Source organism: Temnothorax americanus, unplaced genomic scaffold (assembly GCF_048541705.1).
Source record: "Temnothorax americanus isolate GAGA-0224 unplaced genomic scaffold, ASM4854170v1 Scaffold15, whole genome shotgun sequence".
Classification (NCBI taxonomy): Eukaryota; Metazoa; Arthropoda; class Insecta; order Hymenoptera; family Formicidae; genus Temnothorax; species Temnothorax americanus.
In genome coordinates, this window is record NW_027509286.1 from 2,945,789 (window position 1) to 2,968,662 (window position 22,874).

General features: G+C 42.7%; 2 protein-coding genes across 2 annotated transcripts in view; both read left to right on the forward strand.

The window, feature by feature from the left end:
* Nucleotides 1-31: 31 nt before the first annotated feature.
* The window catches only part of LOC143895230 (uncharacterized), a 28,659-nt gene continuing 5,816 nt past the window's right edge, over nt 32-22,874 (forward strand). Inside the window, exons 1-3 of the mRNA XM_077402219.1 lie at nt 32-6,124; nt 6,465-6,726; nt 9,824-10,128. Of these exons, the coding sequence (XP_077258345.1) occupies nt 5,686-6,124; nt 6,465-6,726; nt 9,824-10,128 (1,006 nt within the window). The 5' untranslated portion in view covers nt 32-5,685. The remainder of the gene's footprint in view (nt 6,125-6,464; nt 6,727-9,823; nt 10,129-22,874) is intronic.
* LOC143895237 (uncharacterized) lies at nt 10,823-22,873 on the forward strand. The gene is made up of 2 exons (XM_077402231.1): nt 10,823-12,528; nt 21,716-22,873. Exon 2 carries the CDS (start codon nt 21,965-21,967, stop codon nt 22,388-22,390), a length of 426 nt encoding a protein of 141 aa, XP_077258357.1. The 5' UTR covers nt 10,823-12,528; nt 21,716-21,964; the 3' UTR covers nt 22,391-22,873.

A 22,874-nucleotide genomic window follows, 5' to 3' on the forward strand; every position in this document is an offset into this window, starting at 1 on the left:
AGTTATAAAAAACATGCAATAATATTAATTTGCTATAATTCTATTTCAAAGGAAAAAAATCTAATTTTTCAAGCCGTGCACGTACGGTCTCCTATTCGTATGCAGTTCTCGCGCTAATGTCCCAGAAACGTTTCTGGTTCCACCAAGATTCTTCGCCGCGTTTCCAGATAATGGCGTACGTGCTAATCGTTTTATCTTGCGTGGGCGATTCACGACAAGGGCGGGAAAATGAGATATGGAGGCTTCTTCTGGTAGAAGGGGGATTTTTTCGGTGGGGCGCCTTTTTATTGAGCTACGAGAAGCTACAGGTCTCTCTCTCTCCTCCGATCGATGAAATTTATGTCAACGCTTTGGCTGTCACGGGTCATAAATTCGATCGCCAGATTTTCAGAGAAAGTGAAATTGTACCAGGGGAGCCATATAAGGAGCTCAACTGCTTACTGCTACTGGATTTCGATTCTAGATTCTCACACATTTGTACGCGAAGGCAAACCGCCGCAAAATATAAGGCAAACAGGCAAACGAAGAAAATAGAGCCCGATTGGAACTCTTTTAAAGCGAATGGATGGCGACGAGCAATCTGCGAAAGAAATTCGTCCCGAGGACGTTTTAACAAAGACGAGGCCACCCCGAGGACCTTCTTCGACGCCGGCCGACCTAATCAAACTAGCGAACAGAGCGCCTTACTGCTCGTGTCGGAACGACTGTCACAGTTCGTTCTCGTTCTTCAAGAAAGGAGAGTAAACGAAGAAAAGTGGAGCGAGATTTCTGATTCCTCGCACGATCGTTACTTCTAACGCGATTGTTACTCTGGCGTCATTTTTTAGTTTTAATTTACAATTTGAGGTTTAGCTAATTTTGGTTATTAATATTAAGAGTGCGTTATAGCATGTTACGACGTTGTTAAAATGTAGAATTTTATCTTCGTCTGGTGCAGCAAGTATCACAATCTATCTTTATAGCGTAACCCGTAAACTGTGCTGTTGCAGCAAATAATAAAATGATTTATACTTCGATAAGCCCGGTTTAACACAGGGCCCAGATGCCTCCGCAAAGTCGGCTTTTCCTCTGCGAAACCTGTGTAACGGACAATTTCACGTAGATAATTATATGCGATAGTACGTTAAAATTAATGCTGGTAATTTGCGGTTTTCCGACACGCAGTTTACTATTTCGGGAGTAATTAAAGACCAATCATTTCAATTTGAAACATCAACTCACTCACTAATAGCAGGACAGTGAGTACGTTATATATTGATAATTAAATTGCGAGTTAAAGTTTAACTACACTAGAAAATTCATTTGAAATTGAATCAATATTATTAATCGTACACATGATCTCTTTGCATTATTGATATGTAATACTTGAAAAGTCTCACAGTACTCGAGAACTTTTTATACCGTAAAAGCTATTGATTCTTGGATATTTTAAGAGCTGCCATCCTTTTTAGTTCGGCTTTGAATACTTCTAATCCGGCGAGAAAAGAAGACTGCGCAATTTATGGAGCGTACGATATACCCCGTCAGATTAATTAGCACACAAACCTACATTTCAAAGTTCGCTGAAACTGGCGCGTGTTCGCGTGCAGAAGAAAAAGCGCGTGCGAGGTATGGTAGTAAGGACTTTAAAGGATAAACATCTCGGTTCGTTGGCACCCTTAGAGTCCAGCTCTCCAGCTGGGAGAAGGGAGAGAAGAGTCGTCCGTCGACGCGGTGACGACGGCGCCGACGTCGGGTGGCCGTGCTGGTGGTGGTAGTGGCGTCAGGAAGGGGTAGGGCTGAACGCATCCCTGCCAGATCGGCTACCTGCCTGCCGCCAACCCTGTCCGTTCCGCGACGCTACCCCAGTACTCGGGCGATCGCTAGCACCCGCGCACGCGACATCCCTCCGTCGGGGGTGCGCGTCACCGTGTGTCTGCGTGTATGTGTGTGCGTGCGTGCGTGCTCGCTGAGGGTGCTGCCGATCGCAGTGGCAGCCACCAACGCGGTGCAGCCACCAGCATGACGTAGCCCACCCCGCGTGGCACGCTAATAGCTCGATCAGCCCTCGCGCCCTGTGCCGCGCGAGGGTGCACAGGGTGCCTAGAAACGTCACGACCTCTCGCACTAGGCGTACGTAGCGTCGCCAGTAAATGTGTACGGAAGAATCGCGAATAGTGAGTAATTTATAACACGAGCAAGTATCGTCTTAGGCCGCGGCAAGTAGTAGTGTCCGTGTTTGTGTGTGACAACAAGCACTCACGTTCGCTTGACAGATCTATTACACTCTGCTTCAGTTCCTGTCTTTTTGTCTCGTGTTTGCTCACTTTTCTCCAATACTCTAATTCGTTGCAGATATCTCTCATTTTCAACAGTCTACTGTTTCTTAAAAAAAAAAAAAAACGATTTCGATGATCAAACTCACACCCGTTAACGTTCTCATTGCGTGGTCCGAGATCTCTCATTTCTATCTCTTCGCTTTAACAGTAATCCGGTACTTTCTTCGGACATATTTTTAAAAGTTCTTTCGCAAGATAAAGAAACCGCGCATTTGTGTTCGCGACGTCTCATTTTTCCAAGGCTCTATATCGTCATCTCGTCGCTCTTTTTGTCCACATTCGGCTAGGCCCCTCGTGTACACTTTGTTTCGGCGCCTCTTCCCACTTACGAGATATCATGTGAATCCTCGGGACAGCTACATCATACCATCATCTCCTCCTTTATTCCCTGGAGCGACACGAGAACGGTGAGGTGTTTGGGGTCTGCGGAAGAAGGATTGCTTGGAAAAATTGAGGACGACGTGAGCGGATTGGATACTACGTCATGGTGGTCCTAGCGAATAAATTAGAACGATGTTCGGAGGTAGCCATCAAGGGGTAGTCTGAAGCTCGGCTCTCGCATTTTCACGTATTCGTGGATATCCGGCTCGCAATGCGGATGAAATCGCGGGATCGTCGGATAGTTCAAAGCGCGAGAAAGTCCCCACATAGCCCAGCATTCTAGGCATATCCACATAGTATCGGGTAGCTTTATGGTCAATCGGCTGCCAAAGCGTATTGATGTGTATCGGTTGCGCTAGCCGACCGAGTCCTTCAGATGCTTTGACGCTAGAACGATGATGCTTGCCAACGAGCCACTTCGCTCGCTCCATCGTTTACCGCTTTTTGTGAAAAGAGAAATTTCACCCTCTCTCACCGCATTTAAATTAGAAAGGGGGCTCTCTAAAGAATCTCTTTCCGATGTTGTTGTCAAAAGTAGAGAGTATACGTAGATGATGTGATATTTTAAATTCGTAAAATTATATTTAAGGACTTCTCTCTGTTAGATTTTAAGCAATATTTTATATTCGTTGCTAAAACGCTATCAATATTTTGTGTGCAATATAACGTATAGTAAATTCAATCGCATTGTTAAGATAATCTGTCGAAGTGGGCCAATAAAATGGCTTTTACTTATTTATCTGTTGAAAACATTCCTGAAACGCTTTCAACAATACCCACCAGAGAATATTTGGTACTCGTGTATTGTTCCAAGTTCCAAGCTAATCAAGGTATTTAAGAATCTAAAAATTATCAAGTATATAATAGTTTAATCACTCAGTAACACGATGTAGCTAATTATTTTTAATTTTCAATATTTTATCTCGAACTCTCCAAAGAAGTTTCAGAATTTACGGATCGAAATCCAGACAATCCCGATTTAATAACAAACGATTATCGCCTAGAATCTCGTCGTTCCGAGATTTCAGCATTGGACACAACTCCCAATCCCAGTTTACTCGGGATGATCTCCTCGCGGTCTCTCGCGCCGCATTCTAGCCGGACATATGGCTGCGTGTTTCGACCGTCCTTCGCATTGCGCCGTACGAAGAGGAACGGGGTCATTTATTAGCTACGCGGGTAGTCGGAATGGGTCGTGGAAAATCGCTCTCGAGCAGAAACTACCAGCACCGGCGCGATTCGGATTTTGTTTTCGAGGAGGGTCCCAGTCGATCCATCACCGTTGCTCTTGCTGCTTTAAGCTTTGCTTAACAATGTCTCAACGTAGATCGTTCCGATTAGCCAGATATCTCGGTAAACCGCGCCGCAAACACGATTTTATGTTTGCGAAACACGCGATAACATCTACGAGGGTTGTGTCGCCAAACGACACTCAAGTGCGCGTGTCTGATGGTGATTTAAAGGGTTCGAAGGGACCTCAAGTTTTTCGAAGAGGGCTGAGAGCAGCCGGGGGCGTCGCAGCTGATCGTGGAAAATCGATGGACGATTGAAGAAGATTATAGCTTTCGCCGCATTAAAACTGTATATCCACTGGAAGAGGATACGACCAGCGGTGTATCTTTGTCAACGGACACCGAGATCTCGCAATGAAAGACTGAGAGACGTGAAGCAACATCGGCAAGCGGCATCGCGGTTTTCGGGCTGTTCTCGACATCCGCGCGTGTATGTGTCCGATTAATCGTCCCCGATCGTCCCCCGTAAAGCAGACGCGGACACTTGTGGAAGCAGATATACTTACTCGCGTATGATGGAAACGCGAGCGCCGGCGGAGCCGCTGGAAGAAATTTACGACGGCAACCGCGGGGAATCATCCGCCTCGTCGAGCACGGCGAATCATCTGATATTTGCCGTCAGATAATGCATAGCCGTCGCCGATAATGGAGCGCGAATCCGGCTGAGAATCGCCGCGCGAAGCTGACCGTTGCAGCCGAGAACGGTTCGCCGGACATCGATTGGCTCCGGGCAACCGAACGAATCCAGACTCCTTTTCCTGACCCGACGATCGAGGCGATCGCAGCTAATCGGACGCGCGCAATTATTACATCTGCGGGAATCCTCTCGACCGCCGTGATTCTCGATCCGCGGCGACGGAGAAGCGCGAGAAATTGGAATGCACGTAAGATTTATCAACGGTTTCATCTTTCTTGCCAATCGCGTCGGTAGAGCAACAAAAGCAAACAAAATTGAGTCAGATACCGCCGGCAGGATGCATGCGCAAGTATCGGTATATTTACACAAATTGCGCGCATCATTTGGCACGCGAGAGAAATAGAAACGGGCGTCTCTCTTCCTGCTTCCCGCTTCCCGCTCGTTTCCGACTCGGTGAAGAAGCACCCCGACCCCGAAGAAAGATCTTTCCCTCGCGGCTCGCCCGGCCGTCGGTGGCAAGAAGCGAGAAGCGCTTGGCTGCTAATGCGGACCTATTGGAACAACGGTGATTACCAGCTTTTATGCGGCTTGTAGCTGTTATCGTTACCGGGGAAGAAGATCGTTAACAGCGTCCGGAAATCCTGGAGAAGATTAATGAACGGTGCGCGTTCGGCCGGTTCGGCGGAATAGCATCGCGGCGGCGATAGAGGAATTCTAACCTAACCGATAAGAAATCGCGGTCGAGAAATAACAACGTCGCGGGCTCCCTCGCGTTTTCTCTCTCTCTCTCCCTATCTCCGGTGTCGAAGCGACCGGTGACAAAGGCTTGATGTTGTCGCGCTTCCTGCAGGAGCTATCATCGGCGGACAACAGGGTCAACAGGAGTGTCGTCGCGGCGAAACGGAAGGAGGAGGGTTTGTGATCGTTTCGGCAGCGGGCCGATCGTTCCCGCGCCACCACAACCGATCGCGGTAGCGCGGCGGCGATCGCCACGATCGCCGCCGATGAGGGGGGTGGTGATGTGACAGCGGTGACAGCGAAGGCAGCGGGCGAAGAGATGACGGTGACGGTGACGCCGTCGACTTCCGACGTCGCCGACAAGGCGGTGTCGACGGACGATGGCGGCAGCGGCGGCATGGAAGTGGCGCGTCTCGAGGCCGTTCTCGCCGCCCTGGTGGAGACGAAGGTGGAGGCGATGAAGGCGTCGTCGACGCTCAGCCGACGTTCCGGCAGCGCGCCCGCCAGTCCACGCCGACCTAGATTGACCTCGACCTCGACGGCCTCCTCCTCATTGAACCATCACCATCATCGTCACCACCATCACCATCGTCATTCGCAACAGCAGCAGCAGCAGCAGCACAACAAGAAGAAGGGTCAGCATCATCATCATCAGCAGCAGCACCATCGCCATCGTCGCAGACGTCACGATTCCGCGCCCTGCGGAAGTGATTACCTCAACAACGTGACGGATCATCCTCAGCACAAGTTGTCTAACGGTAAGAGAGTAGTTGTTAACGATAACATAGTCGACGATGATTAGTTTAAACTTTTTAAATCTCCAAACACAAAAAACAGTTTAAGTTTTGAATTTTTTTAAGTTAAATCCCTTTGCACACGAAGTAAGATATTAGTAGATTTTACTCTACGTGAGCGAGTCTGAATAAAAAATTAAATATACGTTTAGTTTGGTTGAACATGAATATATTGTGATAAATAAAAATAATAGCACATGAGGAGAGTTTGTCGCGATGCATAAGAATAACGAAAACATTTACAGGGTTAAATATTGATCAAGGCTGAGCGACATTCGTTAATTGTTCTCCTTTTGTTTGCCAGGAAGGGGTCGGAGAAGGGCCTCTGAAAGTCCTCGAAGCCCTCGAAAGAAGCGCAGGCATTCGAGGAGCCCAAATATTCTCCAAGGCGTCGTCCAAGACGTTCACGCCGGCCTCGATTCGCGCTTCGAGCTGCTCGGCATTGACGGCGATCAAGACGTGGCGCTAATAAATTTCGAAAGGGCTAAAGAAGTCCTCGGCGACTCCTGCGAATATCCGCGGCTGCACCGAAGTGCCTGCTACTTTTCTCAAAGCGCAGCTCAATTGTGAGTACTTAAAATATGATTGATCGCGATATAATAACAATGCCAGTAGGACAAACTTTCGATGGATTTCGTAGGAAGAATCAGATTTTTCCTGGAGCCGAGTCACCCTGTCGAGATATTTTCTCAACGCCGAGAATTAGGACGTCGCGACAAAAACGCCTTCGCTAGGAATAAATCGACTTTAAATTCCACCAGAACTGACTTTATCCTCTCCCGTGGAAATTCGTGGAGCGTCTCGGGAAATCTTCGCGTGTACTTTGGCATAGTTTCCGCATTTATCGTTTCGGTAAAGCTGCGTCGCCGCTGTAACAAACTCTCTCCGTACTCGCGAGCCTTCGCTCGCCTTCTTCTCGTTTATACGGGATCGCCAGGAGCGTGTTGCCGCGACTCTCGTCCTTCTTCCATATTCGATCGGCCGACCACGAGGAGAGAGAGAAAGACACGGTTTCGGTGAGCCAGCTTATTCGGAACTGGGTCAGCGTGGTGCGTGGTTGCGCGTCTCTGTCACATGCCGCTCTCGGCAAATATGGTTTGGCGGTTGAACGTTGAACCACCTGGGCGACGAAGGACGAGCGCGCCCCGTTGGAGCGTGTAATGAAACTGAGGAGATAGCCAGCGGCGATTAGCGATCGCGAAGAGGCGTCCCGCGTCTGTTCTTTTTTAATTTGGCCAAGCAATTTCAAAATCATACTAAAATCATAGGCGGATTTAATAACTTTTGATTACGCGACATGAGACCTGGAATTAAGAGATCTCTTATAACTGTTTTATATTGATTAATTTAGTATTGAAATCTCATGGTTTATTACATAATTTTGGCAGTTTAGTACAATTAACAGTTTACATTTAAAAATAATTTTTATTAATAATCCCAAAAGTATATTTTTGTATTGCAGATAAAAGTACATTTAATTAAGCAGAAAGATATTAAAAAACACGATATTTCAGAAATTTATATAAATTGCCATAACTCGTTGAAAAAAAAGAAAAATTTTTAAATTGTACCGTTAAATCGTACTCTACACCGTTTGGTTAAACGTAATATGATGACAAGAGTGCCCTAGATATATGTGCAAGATAACGTGGGATAACATATCTTGACAGTTATCAAATAACTGTTCGATATATCGTAAAGGCAATATGAATCAAAACTTTTTTTTGCACGAGAATATAGCTGTCAGAACGACTGATTCAACATCGACCGACGTTTACTACTTGATACGGTTTTCTCTCGATACGATTAAATCTAGTATATCAATTTACTTTTCTCTCTTTCTTTATCGAATATCTCCTTTTAATTGTGTGAATATCCTGTCGACGTAGGTAGAGAGGCTTTTATTTATAAGCTTTTCGCATTTCTCCCGATAAACGTTATTAATAGATGAACTTTGGATATAATATATTTTTAATGCCTAGGAATTAACTTTATCGCTGCGTAAATGTAGAATGTGACGAAAAACGTGTATTCACGTATTCCGGAAGAATATAATTTCTCTTAACAGACGCGACGAAAAGTGTGCAAGCGGCGATAATACTCGAATCGCCATTGTCTGACCACACGTCGGCTGTTATCACTACTTCGAATTTCATCCAGTCCTCCACAATGCCCCGACACCTCGGCTATCGTTTTTCCACTTTTCCGTTCTATTCCAGCGGCATTTTCTAAAATTATACTCAGAGAGCACGTGATGGCCTTGCGTGTATTTGTATGTGTGTGACGTAGATAGATAGTGCAACGATTGTTCTTTGTTCAGCTCGATATCGGGGTCTGCTTCTCTCGTTGGCTGTTGTGAACGCATATCGAATTGCTGGCCCGCTTTTCCGTAGTACGTTACCAAGCTTCGATGTGCAATAGAGAGCAAGTTGAGCAGTTTTATCGCAAATTCATCAAGTAACCTTGTTTGTTGCTCTATATTACTTTTAATACGTCAGCAAAACTATACATAGTTCTCTCACACACATTATCTTTATTTTTATCAATACATTTTTAATCATTTTGTGTTGAATATTTTCCATATTTAATATCAAAGACTTATATTCTCTCTCTCTCTCTCTCTCTCTCTCTCTCTCTCTCTCTCTCTCTCTCTCTCTCTCTCTCTCACAGTCTACATTTTTATAATATCTAGTAACAATTAAAACTTTTTAATTAATTTCGAATTTTAGTTTTAGCTTCAAGTATAGCTTTGAAGTATAAATTTTGCGTGAAAACTATAGCTACATTATATGTAGCTTATTTTCATGCATTTACGTTCAGTTTCTCAGCATTGCAAAAGCACGGCTGATCTTTGCAAGTTTTTATTCCTCTCGTGCCGTTCAACTTTTTCTCTCGATGAAAAATGGGGAAATAGCCCTAATTCGAAGTCTCGAGTACGCAGTACATAACAATGCATGGCCTTTCTGTCACCGCCGCACCCGCGTACGGCAAACAGCAACTTCTCGAGATTCATGAACAATGCAGGTACCACGATGATCGATACTCATTCGTCGCTCGCCCTTTTTCGAGCCTTTACAATTGGTGTCAGAATCAGAAATGTATTCCGATTGTTAAACGAAGTGCGAGTGAATGTACATTTTAATTAACGACGTTCTATTATAGCTCGAGACGTCTCATTCAGAAAATGAGTATGAAATCTCATTATATAGACAGCCTGAGAAAAGACGGAAGTCAGTCGATTTCTATTTAAACAATCTATTTTTTAGAAATAGGTTTGTTGAGAATTTTTTATAATTTGTAAATTTATATTAATATTTATATTAACATATTCTGTTATTGGACGAGTTAATTAAAGGGGGAAAAGTCTATTTTCGTATGCCCGCGTGAGATACACAAGAAAAATGTTATTTTTCAATTTAAATTAAACGTCAGATGCAGCCGGAGTGCTGGCACGTTTCATTTCTGAAACGGTATTGATCGAGAGTAACGATTCGACGAACAATGGCAATAGTCCACGTTGTGGGAACAATAGCTCGTATATTATTCCTGCGGTTTTTGCACGTGTCGTTTCAAAGCAAATCGTCGACCTCACTCGAGATTTCCAAGTATAAATTTTGATTGACGGAGAAGAATCCTTGCTGATCCGCTCTGATCTACTTTCAGAAAAATTCATTACGACGACGACGACTACGTGGCGTTGAACGTAGCCGACGAGCTGGAAGAGGAGGAGACTCTAAGCGGACCGGAGAAGGTGGAGTCTCAGGGAAGGTATCACCGACCACGAAGAAAGCGCAAACGTAAACGACGCAAAATTGATCCCGTCGGTCCGGACGAGGAACTCGTCGATCCGGAGGAACTCCCGCCTCGTGCACGATGGACGATCGTCGCGACCGCTTGTCTTCTGCTCGCCATGTCGTTGCTCCTGGTCGGTGTTACGCTGCGAATGGCGCCTATAATTGACGACATGGGTGAGTCGATTGCGACGATAAATCTCTCGTCCTTAGGCAAATGAAAATCGAGCGTTGCGCATTTATTGCATTTATTACATTTAGGTCCGGTTGTTCCAAACCTGTTGGTAAACTAACTAGTAGTTAAATCATATATATATCTTTATTTATCCTTTACATTAGACAAAGATAGATATGATTTAACTATTAGTTAGCTTACCAACAGGTTGGAACAACCGGCCTTTAATAACACATTTTTGTACCTTAAGGGTAAAGAATCGTATCTCCACTTTTTGTAACAATATGGAGTTGATACATTTTTCAATATACCAAGAGCTTAAATTGTATAATGATAAAGGGTCTTATGTCTATTATTATTAGTTTCTAAAATACAATGAAAAAGTCGTATTGAAAATTTTCATAGTTCTTTAATTTTAGTCAGGTATTGCGTGTTATTGGCAGTTGTGGTATTAAACATGTCAGTTACTTTATTAAAAATTACTTAATTACAAAACTCAATAATTCAATTTACTATTTTTATTTTATTTTATTTTACTTTTGTTTAATATCTAAAAAAAAACACCATTTCCCTATTTAAAACTTTCAACCTTGTCTTCTCTGAATTCATAATAATGGAGATACAATTCTTTACCTCTCTAAGTACAGATTTTTATTGTATAATCTACTTTGTTTTATATTTTGTAACCAGTTGCGTTGGCACGATCTTTTTCTTCTTCTTCTATTAAATGTATTGAAAAGACATTAGAGAGAGAAGATCTCTTAGAAAGCATTCTATGCTCGATAAACGCGTTTATTCCCTGGCGATTTTATTAGAACGCGATAAAGCGTACGATTTATTACACGCACTACGGACTTTTCACGAGCGGAAAGCCATCCAATGGTTGACGTGATGCGTCCGAAAATAGTAGCTAAATAGTAGCGCGGATTTATACGTTTGAGAACGTGGGAGAAAATCATGTCGGATTACCGGCGTTAAAATATGCAAGGCAGTCCCGAGGGTGGTAACCTCCGGATGAAGTTGCAAAGCATTAATGATTTAATGCATCTTTATTATACAATCCTGTTGGGGGAACGATATTGTCGCTCAAGCAGATCCGATTAAGTGCATTAGCAAGTTCTCGCGAATCAAAATTTGATTAATCCTCTTATTATCTACCATTTGCAATTTTATAGCTTCTTTCTTGTACATTGATATTAACTCTCTCTGAAGAAAAGTTCTTATTATTATATTAGTGTTTACAATTTGTACATTACATATATAGAACAATTATGGATTATTCTTTTGAACATTTCTGTAGTTTGAATCATGCGGATTAAAAGAGTTAAAATACTATGTACAAAAATCTTTGTCATGAAACATCTTTCTAATTACTTTAAGTGATTTACATCATTTTTTAAATTATGTCTGATCTATTCAATTTTCATCGAAGCACTAATACAATTTTACAAGCGCACAGTATTATAGGACTAATTATGATGAAATTAACGTCCTTGAGAATGTGTGAAGTGACACAAGGCTAGCGTTCGGTGATAATTTGGTTATGGTAATTGGCAGGTTAATTCCGATGCGACAACGGTTCGGTCAACGTCGTTAGCGGTTTCGTGGTGGACGTTTACCTTCCTGAAAACCACAAAACCGCGTTTCATCGTACGCTAGAGGTAGCGAACCGTCAATGGTTCTGTAAACCGAGGCTTTCTCCGTGAAGGGAAGGAAGGTCTTCACCAATTAGCTGGGTAGCTTTACGTGCAATGGCGACTGATGATGACACTCCAGAATGTCGCATCCGACACGAAAGTGCGCTGCTTCAAGCCTATATAAAGCTGTAAAACGTGCAGAATACATACGTATACATACGTGCAATACACGAATTTCCACCGGCACAAATAAACCGTGTGCAGCGTGCGAGGTCGAGGGCGCTCCGCGTTTCTAAATTAAAGGCGCGCGCGTCTGCGAATCCTCCAGTCAGCCGTCGGATTTCCGCAGCTGAGCCACCTTGAGGCTCGCACTCGTCGTTCCACGGTCGAAAGGCTTTCGCCGACAGTCGCTTTCGACAAATGTGTGTCGTCGTTTTAGCGCGCGCGCCAGCGACGTGTCTCGCTGATCCGTAGTGTCGTTGATCCTGTTGCGACGACCGAGTGCCGCAGGATACAGGATGTTAACCCGCAGCGAACGCGATTATATAGTTCCGTCGGGTGACCTTTCCGTCGTGGTCGTGATTCGGGATCGGAAGAGCACACCACGCGAGAAATGGAATTAAAGTTTTGAGACCAGTCTTCACATTTCCGGGTGTCCGGGTTTTTCTCTCTTGCGATGTGAAATTGTTGGAACGGGTCTGCGGGAATTAACTCTCGTCTCTCCTCGAGAAGAAACAATTTCCTGAACATCCGTGCTCGAGAGCAGTAAGGCAAAAATAAAACCCGCGCTTTCGTGGAATCGCCGGCGGCAAGAGCAACGCGATTTTAACGCTTCGAGATTCTAAAGATCGCTTAACGGCCGTTAAATCGCTGACACCAGTAACGATTATGCGAAATAAAAAAAGTGGGATTATTGTAGAGATTAATTATCGTCGAGATGAAAAATTCCGAAAAATTTCGCTCTGCGATTGGAGAGATAGATGTTCAGATAATATATTTAAACACTTTGTTGCCTTTTAATGCTGTAATAATAATGATTTTTATTTATTGTAAAACTTTTTCGAATTTCCTTTAGACTATTTATCTGAATTCTGCTGAAATATATTAAAATTTATATTTTTTAAAACTTTTCCTAGCTATATCAGCAATATCCGTTTCCGATAGAACGCGTCAAAGTGCGGATGACGTTGTATAAATACACTATCGCGCGCGAAATCAACAAGTCAGAGTCGATACTGGAACTTACACGGTTCAAACGATGTTTCTACGTCGAGAGATTTGCGGAAGCGGATGTCATCGTGTGCGGTAGGTCGGAAGCGTTGCGGTATTATTGATCCAAGGAGATAAGATTATTAATCTTTCCTTTGATGATTCCCGACACAAACGTTTAATAATATTTAGCATTGTAGCTAATAAACTCCCAGAAAGAAATCGCGGCAGAATGATTGTAAATTGTGCGCGAAATTAATTTTTCAAGCATCACACGAAGATTGTGAAAATTAAATTTTGTACATCTCTTTATCTTTTCACTCATACTTTGACAGTTTATGCGATTACAACATTTTCTTCCCATGAGTACGTTTCTCTTGGATAAGAGTATGAATTATTATTAAGCAAAGTTTATAAATTTTCCCGCAAAATGTCATAGGATTGTTAATCTTCGTGAGATCGTGTCGTAAACGGGAAAATTATTAATTGCAGGCTGTATAAATATCCGGCGATATTTGTGTGTTGTGTGTTTACATTTGAATCAAATCTATTGTGGATTTCAATTATCTTCAAATGTCGTTTACATATATTTATATTCATATATATAAGTATGTACAAAATCGATTAATTATTTTTACATTGTATAACTGAGTTTTTACAAAACGCCGGGTTTGAACAGTTAAATGTATTGGATGTTGTCTGATGCTCAAGCGGGGAATTGTTAGCAAAAATGGTACTGTATTGATTTGCACCAGATATACACGACGTTCCTTTGCGTCCGCTTTGTCGACGCCAATATCTAGAACATTTTAATTGAATATATATATATATTCCTCGTCGCACGGATTTGTAACGTTTATATTTTCCACAATTTCGAGAGTAACGTTCAGTCATTCGACATATACATATAATACTGTTGCGTTATCATTGAGTTAAACAAAATGATAAGCTTAACATTTTTGCAAAAGAGTGAGATACACTCTCTTTTTATCTTAATGGATATTAAGTAGTTTATACTATATATATATATATATATATATATATATATATATATATATTAACTTTAACGTTCCTGAATTTATATTCACTTTTTTTTAAACCTAATTATATAACACTTCTAATAATATACATCTGATATACGATACGTTTTTAGACCATTTTGCAGACACATTTAGTCTGTTTATACCGTTTTATAGGAGAAGGAAATGGATTAATTTAATTGTTTTAAAGCAAATTCAACTCTCGCTTGTTCTGACGTCCGCGAATTTGATGAAACACAGCGGAAGATAGCTGTCGAATGTCTATAATCATTGTAACGTGATCGGCAACATTACCCGGCCTCGTATTGATCTTAAATTCGCAAGATGACTGTCTGCGCGCAAATTTCACGGGAAGGTATCTCGTTTCGGCGCTTTACAACATCGCGTTTACATCGTTTCGCGCTCAGAACCGAAAATCAGGTCAGGCCTGAACAACCGCGGTCTGATTTTCGCCACCGTTCGATTTTGACGTAGCACGTCATTAAAGGTACGGATATAGAGCGATCGTCATTGCTGACATTTGGTTACACCCACAACTGCTGCAGTTGATTTATTACGATCAATTCCTCGTCAATAATGCGTTTTACGCGCACTGGATCGAGTGATCAATCAATTAGCGGTCTTTAATTACTTCCACCTGACAATTGTATGTTAAATCCTTTGAGTCAATGCTCGAAACCGAAGTCCATAATCCCGCATTTCCCACATTCATTCGGAACTCGATTGGAAATCCGCTCGTCGAATTGTCAGTTTCAAGTTAACGTCCATCAGGAATTTATTTTATAATACCTATATATCAGACGGCAAATAAAGTTTTACATTTATTCTTCATATAAAACCGCGCGCATTAAAGTCGACCGGAGGCATTGTGACTCTTGTGTGACTCTGACGCGTTAATGCCGCATTGCTTTTACATCGTGCTTCCGCGTAAAATTGCACTACGAAGTACGTGAATTTTTTATCTCGCTGTCACGGTGGGCGGGCGGGGGAGAAGGGAGAGACAAGTGAAATGGAGAGACCAGCGGGGAAGGGTAAAATTTTTAAAGGGCACCATATGGCTTATTTCGCAAGGTCGTAACGCTTGCCGGCCATTATGCTTGCACACAGGGCGCCTCGGCAATGTCGTAAAGCAGGGTGTATCGATCTTGTGCAGTTAGGAGATGACATCTATCGCACAAATTATATACGCGTCCGGTATTTGCATAACGCCGGGCTGCGACAATTCGCGCGGCCGCTGCGTCGTCACGCGTGATCAGATGACATCTACGTGTCGCGGTGTCATCGTAGATGTACATGAACTACATTTGGGACGCGCGCCCGCGCATCACGAAGAATTGACGCGTTGTCATCGTCTCTGAAATGATGATCATTTACGTTCTCGCGACTGTGACTGATTGTGAGTATTTTGGGAATTCGAGCCAACTGATAGATATTGAACGCGCGCAAAATTCTCAATTAAAATATGTGTTATATATCATTTTTTATTTATTTTATACTTTTACAAAACGAGTTTTTTATATATTGATACGTATTATCCGTTTACTCGGCGAGGCTGTTGATTAGAGGGAAACTATCGCAGTTGTAATTCGCCGACTTGAAAAAAAGGATCGTTCATTTCACGGATGAGAAATTTGATATTATGCCAGTTTCGAATGCAACGATGTGGTGTATAATATGATGTAGGATAATCCATTTGCATTTGGAGAGTGAAATTTAATGCGAGCGTATACGTATTTGCGTATTATTACATTACTTTGCGGAATCTGATTGCACTCTTCTATACGTCAAATCTCTCAATTTGGCTCGCGGGCCACGCAGTTGCGAACGCATTAGAATTTCCAAGGCGTGTTAATATATCATTTTCGACATATCCTGGCCGAACATCGGCAGGCAAATCCGCGAAACGGTTTTGGCAGAGAGATTTAAACTTCTTTCGCATTTTAGAGGATTAAAAGCGGTGGGCCGTAAATACTCCCGTCGTAATTTGAAAGCCCTCGTGTTCCAGCGCTCCTCGGCGCATGGATTCTTCAAATTGCTCGAGCGAACGTCGCAGTAATGTTATCGGTGTGTATGAAAATTTCATTTACGAGGAACTAGCCCGGATCTCACGCTACAGCGGCGCCATTAAAATAATGCGATTTGTATACGCGCGCCACTTGGCGCATCGATGTCGACAAGTAGTATAATTTTCCGCTTATGCAATAAAATTTGCCCACCACCCGCACACAGACCGCTTACATATGCTCATCAGAAGTTTTGACGCCCCAGTGTGTGTGTGTGTGTGCTGACGTCAAAGCGACTTCGCGCCGAAACAGGGTCAATTTCTTCGGTCGATTTCTCAATTTTTCCACTCATTCGTTATTAAGAGGGAAGTGGAGAACAAGCGATTTTTCTTACGTTTCCGCGCAGCCAAGCAGTCGTTGGCTGCTGGACCGCACGAGTAGTCTATTAAACAAACGTAAGTTTCGGACCTTCCAGGACGCTCGCACTTTGCGGGTTTGTGATCGATCCGTGCGGTAAATTGGAGCGTGACACCTCGACAGCTCATTGTCTCACTCTGTGTGCACTTGTACTTAACGCTCGCAGACTGAAGGTAAAGATGCGATATATCATCATGATGGATACCTTTCTATATATATATCTCCTCGCTCTCTGTAGTAACTGAAACAAAGAGCAATCTGTGAGATTTACCGCGAGATGCAGTGGGATATACGATCTCCACTTCCGCCACTGTGGCGCAATTTCGGTAAAAGAACGCGCCGGTAATCTCCTTGTTAGCCTCCACTTCCTTTTCTCAAGTTGCTGGATTAACAATCGTAAAACGCTGGCGGAAAGAATTTTACTGGCGGCGGTACTGCGCGTTTTGTCGTCGATGCCAATCGCGATTTTCGAAGTGACGGCGAAACGGTCACTCCTGGCGGAATTGCATTACGTATGCGGTTCTCGTTAATTTCGACAGCCGAACCAAAGTCGAAACTCGCGCTGAAATTAGATTGGATAGGGCATGTCGTTCTTCATAACAGACCCATAAAGTAAACAGCAATTGGCAGTATATCGCGTCGTATACCTGTCGTTGAGAAACAGACGGGTTTAAAGCGAAAAATTTATTTTTCCGAACAAGGCTTTCAGAATAGGTAAGAAATAAGCGTAACAAGGTGAATTTAATCACGATGAATATCGCGAGAGGTAACATGGACGTTCCGTATATTGATTTCAATAATTTAAAAGAGATGTGAGACTTTTACACGCAATTTCGTTTTAAAAGCTCTGATTTATCTGCGCCTAGAACTTGTTTTCATGACTTTAACGATACATATATACCTACGCGTGTCAAACTTGATAATTTTAGATTTACCCCTTCTGCTCCCTAGAATGGAAATGTTGACGTCCGATGCGTGGAGTCGTCGCGCTATTTCTCATCCCATTCTATTCCCTCACGCTTCCGCAGCGGGCTCGACAACTCACGCGTGCGCGCGTGTTCTCATCTCCATTCATCTGCACCACGAATTGAGCGACAGGACGGTCTCATCTCCGTTGACGCTAATACCTCTCCGCCTGATCGCAAATCTATCCACACAGCAGCGTTTAGTTTATTCAGAGTCACTCGACTCGAGAAACGTTTTCCCTTGGTCATCAGCGTATCCATCGTTGTCACGACAATATTTCTCTTCGCACAAAATTCGGACAATGTTGAAACAGATGCCTCCTTTGGCGGTGTACATAGTCGTTGGTTTATTCAGACTTCAAAGTTTGCGGTCAAAGCCTCGAGTTGCTTTTGATTGCGCTTTTGAAATGCACGAAACTCGGAAAGCGGTTCGACCATTGCGGTCGATATCTGGATGGTCTAATAGAATATTTTGGAGGATAGAATTCTCGGTTTGTACAAATAAACACATCTGACGTAAATAAGTCTGGCGCAGGATAATTTTGTGACTCTCGGGTTATCTTTGCCCGTGAAAAAAGAAGTACGATTGATTATTATTTTTTACTGGTCATCGTAACATACAATCTGTCATAACATTGTCTACAGCATTTTCTTTCGAGATAATTACGAGAGAAGCGAAAGGAGAGAGGCTAAAACGCCGCGGCTATAACGACGATTAAAATAGCATAGGTCAGGAAATTTAACATCTCGCGCGTATCATTTGATATCCGTATACTTTTAAAAGCATTTTTTCTCGTAGTACTTTTTTTCCACAGGGAAATGTCGGATTGCAATATGCGCGCGAGTTCCATTTATTCGGACGGGAATCACTTCTTTCGGAGTATTCTCGCTTCGATTCGCGAGCTTCAAATATTAGTCCTCAGTTATTGCACTAAGATAGAAAGCCAGCTGAGCTCTCATTATTCATATGCTTCCCATTCGAAAATTGTAAGAGCTTAAAGAATCTGAGAATCTCATGTCTGAAATATATCTACGATTTTTTTTCTGATAAACGTTTTATTAAAAAGTATAAACATATATTTAAATTACTATTATTTTAATTACGCTATAAAAAACACTAGTTTAGAGTATACCGTTTTGTAATTGATATGTATATATTTTATTTTAAAAGTATAAAAAAGAATGATACAGATTTAAAAATATTTTATGTCAATTTTTAAAACATTCTTTTTATTATCACGTTAAAATTACAGTGAATTTATTATTATTTTTAGAAATGACTCTTATAAACTTTACTTATTAATTACGCAAAAGCTAATCGTATGTTAATTAATCACGACTATATTAGAACTTGATGTATATGTATGATTCTTAGTTTCATTCCGGAGCCGTGAAAGCAATCTACGATTTATCTTCTTTCAAACTGATTTAGCATTTTTACCGTTAAAATTGTCGAGGAAAAGTCATCTTAGTTTTAACATTTAAAGCTAAGTTTGATACTCGTGGCCTTAACATCAGCTATACAGATTAAATTCTCTAAAAAAAAAAAAAAAAATTTTTTTTTTTTACACTAATGTAAAAAGTTATTCGTATATTATTTTAGTTTAGGAAAGATTAAGTCAAAATTTATCACACAAGGGATCTACATTAATTTTTCAATAGTACATTTACATGTATCAATAATTTAAATTCTTTGAGAATCACTCGCACCAAGTGTTACATCTTTATTAAAACTTTTATTATAACGGCGCTGCTGTATTTTAAATTCCTGGAATAATCTCTATGCGACCCGAATGACGTACGTAAGATCTAACATCGATAGACACGAGAGCCTAGTTGGGAAATTAATGGACTATTGCCGTTAGCAACTGCGCGGATGCGCAGCATCCGCATAGTTTCGGCGACACTATAAGTGCCTGTATCACCTGTTACGCCTGTCATTCGCTCTTCCGCGCATCTCCGACATCCCGTTCGTTATTAGCTCTTTCATAGCATTCGCTATACGTATTTCGCTATGTGCTAACATCTGTAACCGAGCACCATCGATTACCGGTGTCTGGCCTTGCGCGAGGAGAGACGAGAGATCAATGGAAATTCAGCGCGCGCGAGACGCTGGCTGCACGGAGTCAATCTCGAATGCCGTACGGCGACGAGAAAAGTACGCCGGATATGACGAATTGAGTGAAATCGCATTTACGGTCTCAAACATGATCGCCCGAACGATTTGTCACACAGGCACCGCAGAAGTCTTTCGAGTCGAAATGTCTCTATAAATCTTTATTGTCCATCAGCTTTACGGAGCGCGAGATTTTTCATTCGATTATGCGCTCAATCAAGGTGGATTGGGAAAGAACGGGGGCATGCGGGAGGGGAATCGAACACAACAAAAGGAATCCGTCGATACCGTTAAGCTTAGTTTCCGTTTCCGGATGCCAATTTTCCAATCCCACATCCCACGATCCCGCGAGTATCGGAACGCGGTAAATCGAAGCCGGTAGTCATCATTAAGAACACTTCGCCGAGTGGATAACATATGCTTCGGTCGGCGGCCTCCTCCGCGATAGATTTCGAAGCGAGAGAGAGAGAGAAAAATCGACGGCCCCCGCCATTGAGGCCGTTCATTTACGTCCCATCCATTCTGCGAGGCGAACCCGTCGAGGGTCCGTCGAAATCGCTTTGCCAAGGAACCTTTGCCAAGGGACGGGCGAGATATCGATTCGTCATCTTCGTTCTACACGCCGACACGACGATATTCAAATAATTTCAGCCGCCCGCCACTCGTGGGTAATGCGAGTTCTCTAAATATTTGGCCGAGTATATTTAACGGCATGCACGTGAAAATATGTGTGTGCGTGCGCGTCGCACACGCGGGTTTTGGGACGCGGGGAAAGAGATACAGCGAGCGAGCGGATCGGCGCGGCGGTGCCTGCTGAATCTACGTCGCTAAAAATACGCGTCGCAATAAACTCAAGGGTGACGTCTACTTACCACGCGGACGTATCAACGACGTTTTTAGCTGTCCTTCTTCTTCTTCTGCTTTCACAGAACTTTGTTTTTTCTCTATTATAATTATACCGTTCTGCAGTGCTTACGTTTTTACTCGCCGCCGTAAACTTGGGTTAATTTCATCACGGCACCTCCATATTCTCGAAGCGTAAAAATAAACACGAGAGAAATAAAAATTTTCGATAGCGTTATCTCTAATCGTAACGAGGTACTTTCAGCTTACTCCGATTTTGTCTCCTCCACTTGAGATGCTTGGTGGCACTTGATCGGAGCGATAATAATTTAGAATTAACGCGTATAGTCGTGTTCATTGCGTCAACATTTGCTTTTCGGGCGGGTTTATTATAATAAGATACTCTCCTGCATAACATAACATTAAGGATAATTAACCCTTCGTCCGCAAACCTGGGTCGTTTTCGTCCGGGCGAAAATCAAATGTAGTTGTAACTTTATAATACAATACAATACTTAATACAAATTATGTGAAAAAATTAAATTGTTTATAATTTTATGATTGATATTTTAAAGTGAAGCTTTGAAACACATTCATGAATTTTTTCAGATTTTTTGCAGCCTTTTAACACTTAAAAAAACGTCAGGACCCAGGTTTGCGGCGTAAAGGTGCTAAAAAAACCTTTGCGGACGAAGGATTAATAATAACATCACGCATCTTCGAGTTCAAAGTCCTAAAGAACCAAGACCAAGAACATTATTCTGATCATCCGCATTGTAGTTATACAGTTTAATCATCAATTATAAAAGATTTCAAAGTCGATCCGATGTTTTCGAACTTGAAGTTATTTTATTTTAATTATAGACAACTTTAATATATCCGCATCGAATTTCATAGAGCTCGATATGATAATAATAAGCGTCGTTAATCCGTTGACGAATCTACGGATAATTAAGTATTTTTAGATTTCCTCGATAAAATAAAATCGTAGATAAGACCAAATAAATTCGCTGACAAATATAATGCGATTCTGTGAACATCTTGTGCATGGGAAGTGCTTATACGGCCTTCTTGCAAGAATATTCGTACGCTGCTGACGTTCGTAGAAGACGCAAGAAACTGTTCTATCCTACCGAGATGGGAAAACCCGTGAAAACCGCGGTCGATCTACTTTAATCACCCTTTACGACGCGATATAAATAGCTCTCAAGTTATTTATCACCTACTTTTCATAAAAATCTTTTCCCTCGGCCAACGGCGAGGGTACGACTAAAGTTTCTGCGCGAAATCAATTCGTTATTTCGAGAAATGATTATCCCCGAGCTGATAACGGGGCTTTACGAGTGTTCGATTCTACAGGGACGATAAATGATGGATAACGGTGACCCTCGCGTGGGAATGTACGATATGCATCATCGATAATATGACAGGATATGGATCAGTTATTTCATAAGTGTAAGACTTACAAATCCCTCGCGGAAAAATTCATCTCTTAGTGCGCGAGCCCCCAGTCAAATAAACATAAAGCAATCGATGGCGAAAATGTGACGATGAAGAACGATACCCTGGATTTCTCGACGCGTTCCCGAGACCATTAATTCACCCGCCATGGATATTAATAATCGGGACGATCGGGATCAACGGTTAAGTGCCGCGTGCGAGAGGATAATTCTCTACGTGGACGATTTTGCGGCGGCGACCGGTCAGGATTTGTCGTCGGGATTCTATAACCGTGCCAAGGATGTTTACGCTCTGCCCGGCGAACCGGATGGTACACGGACAGGTCATCGTTCCAGTCTGTATCCACCCACTCTCGACGGTCTGGGCTTGCAGCTGGACGATCGTTCCGGTCTTTACCTTCTCGACTCCGGCGATAGATCGCCTTCCCCTAATCTGCTGTACTCTCAGACGAGCACCCCGCGACGCTCCAGATGTAGTTTGGACGTCGATCAGCGTTCCAGCAGGCGTTCCAGCATGTCGAGTCGCTCGAGGACGAACAGCTGCGGCAGACCGACTCCTTTAGGTAGGAGATAAATTGGAAGATGACCGCGAATAGAAGAAAATGTTTTGTTCCTTATATCGAATTAAAGAGAAATAACCTCGAATCAATATTGCCTTTGCAGAGCTTATATCTAAAATGGTTCTTATATCTAACATGTTTTATGTATTTTCTCGACATCCAAATGTAATCGGATAAAATATTCGACTTTCTCAACTTGATGCGAGGCCGTAGCTCGAATGCATTAAAGAAGTATGGAACATATCGCGTTTTGCTTCGAAGCATCCACGAAAAGGATTGTCGCTTGTATCGATCAATTTGTGTGGGCGCGCGGAAGACCGCTTTAACATTAATACGTGACGACGACGTGAAACTTCAGGGGACGATAGAAGAGCCAGCGTTAGCAAGAAAACCAGGCCACGAAGGGCAAGTACCGCGGTTCCTCGAAAGGATTCCGTTCGCCCAATAAAGGTGGATGTCAAGCAGACGCAGAAGATAATAGAGGACGCTCAGCAACTC

What these genes read in the sequence shown, in the direction of transcription:
- LOC143895237 (XM_077402231.1), top strand. Translation starts at nt 21,965, where the DNA reads ATGGATATTAATAATCGGGACGATCGGGATCAACGGTTAAGTGCCGCG.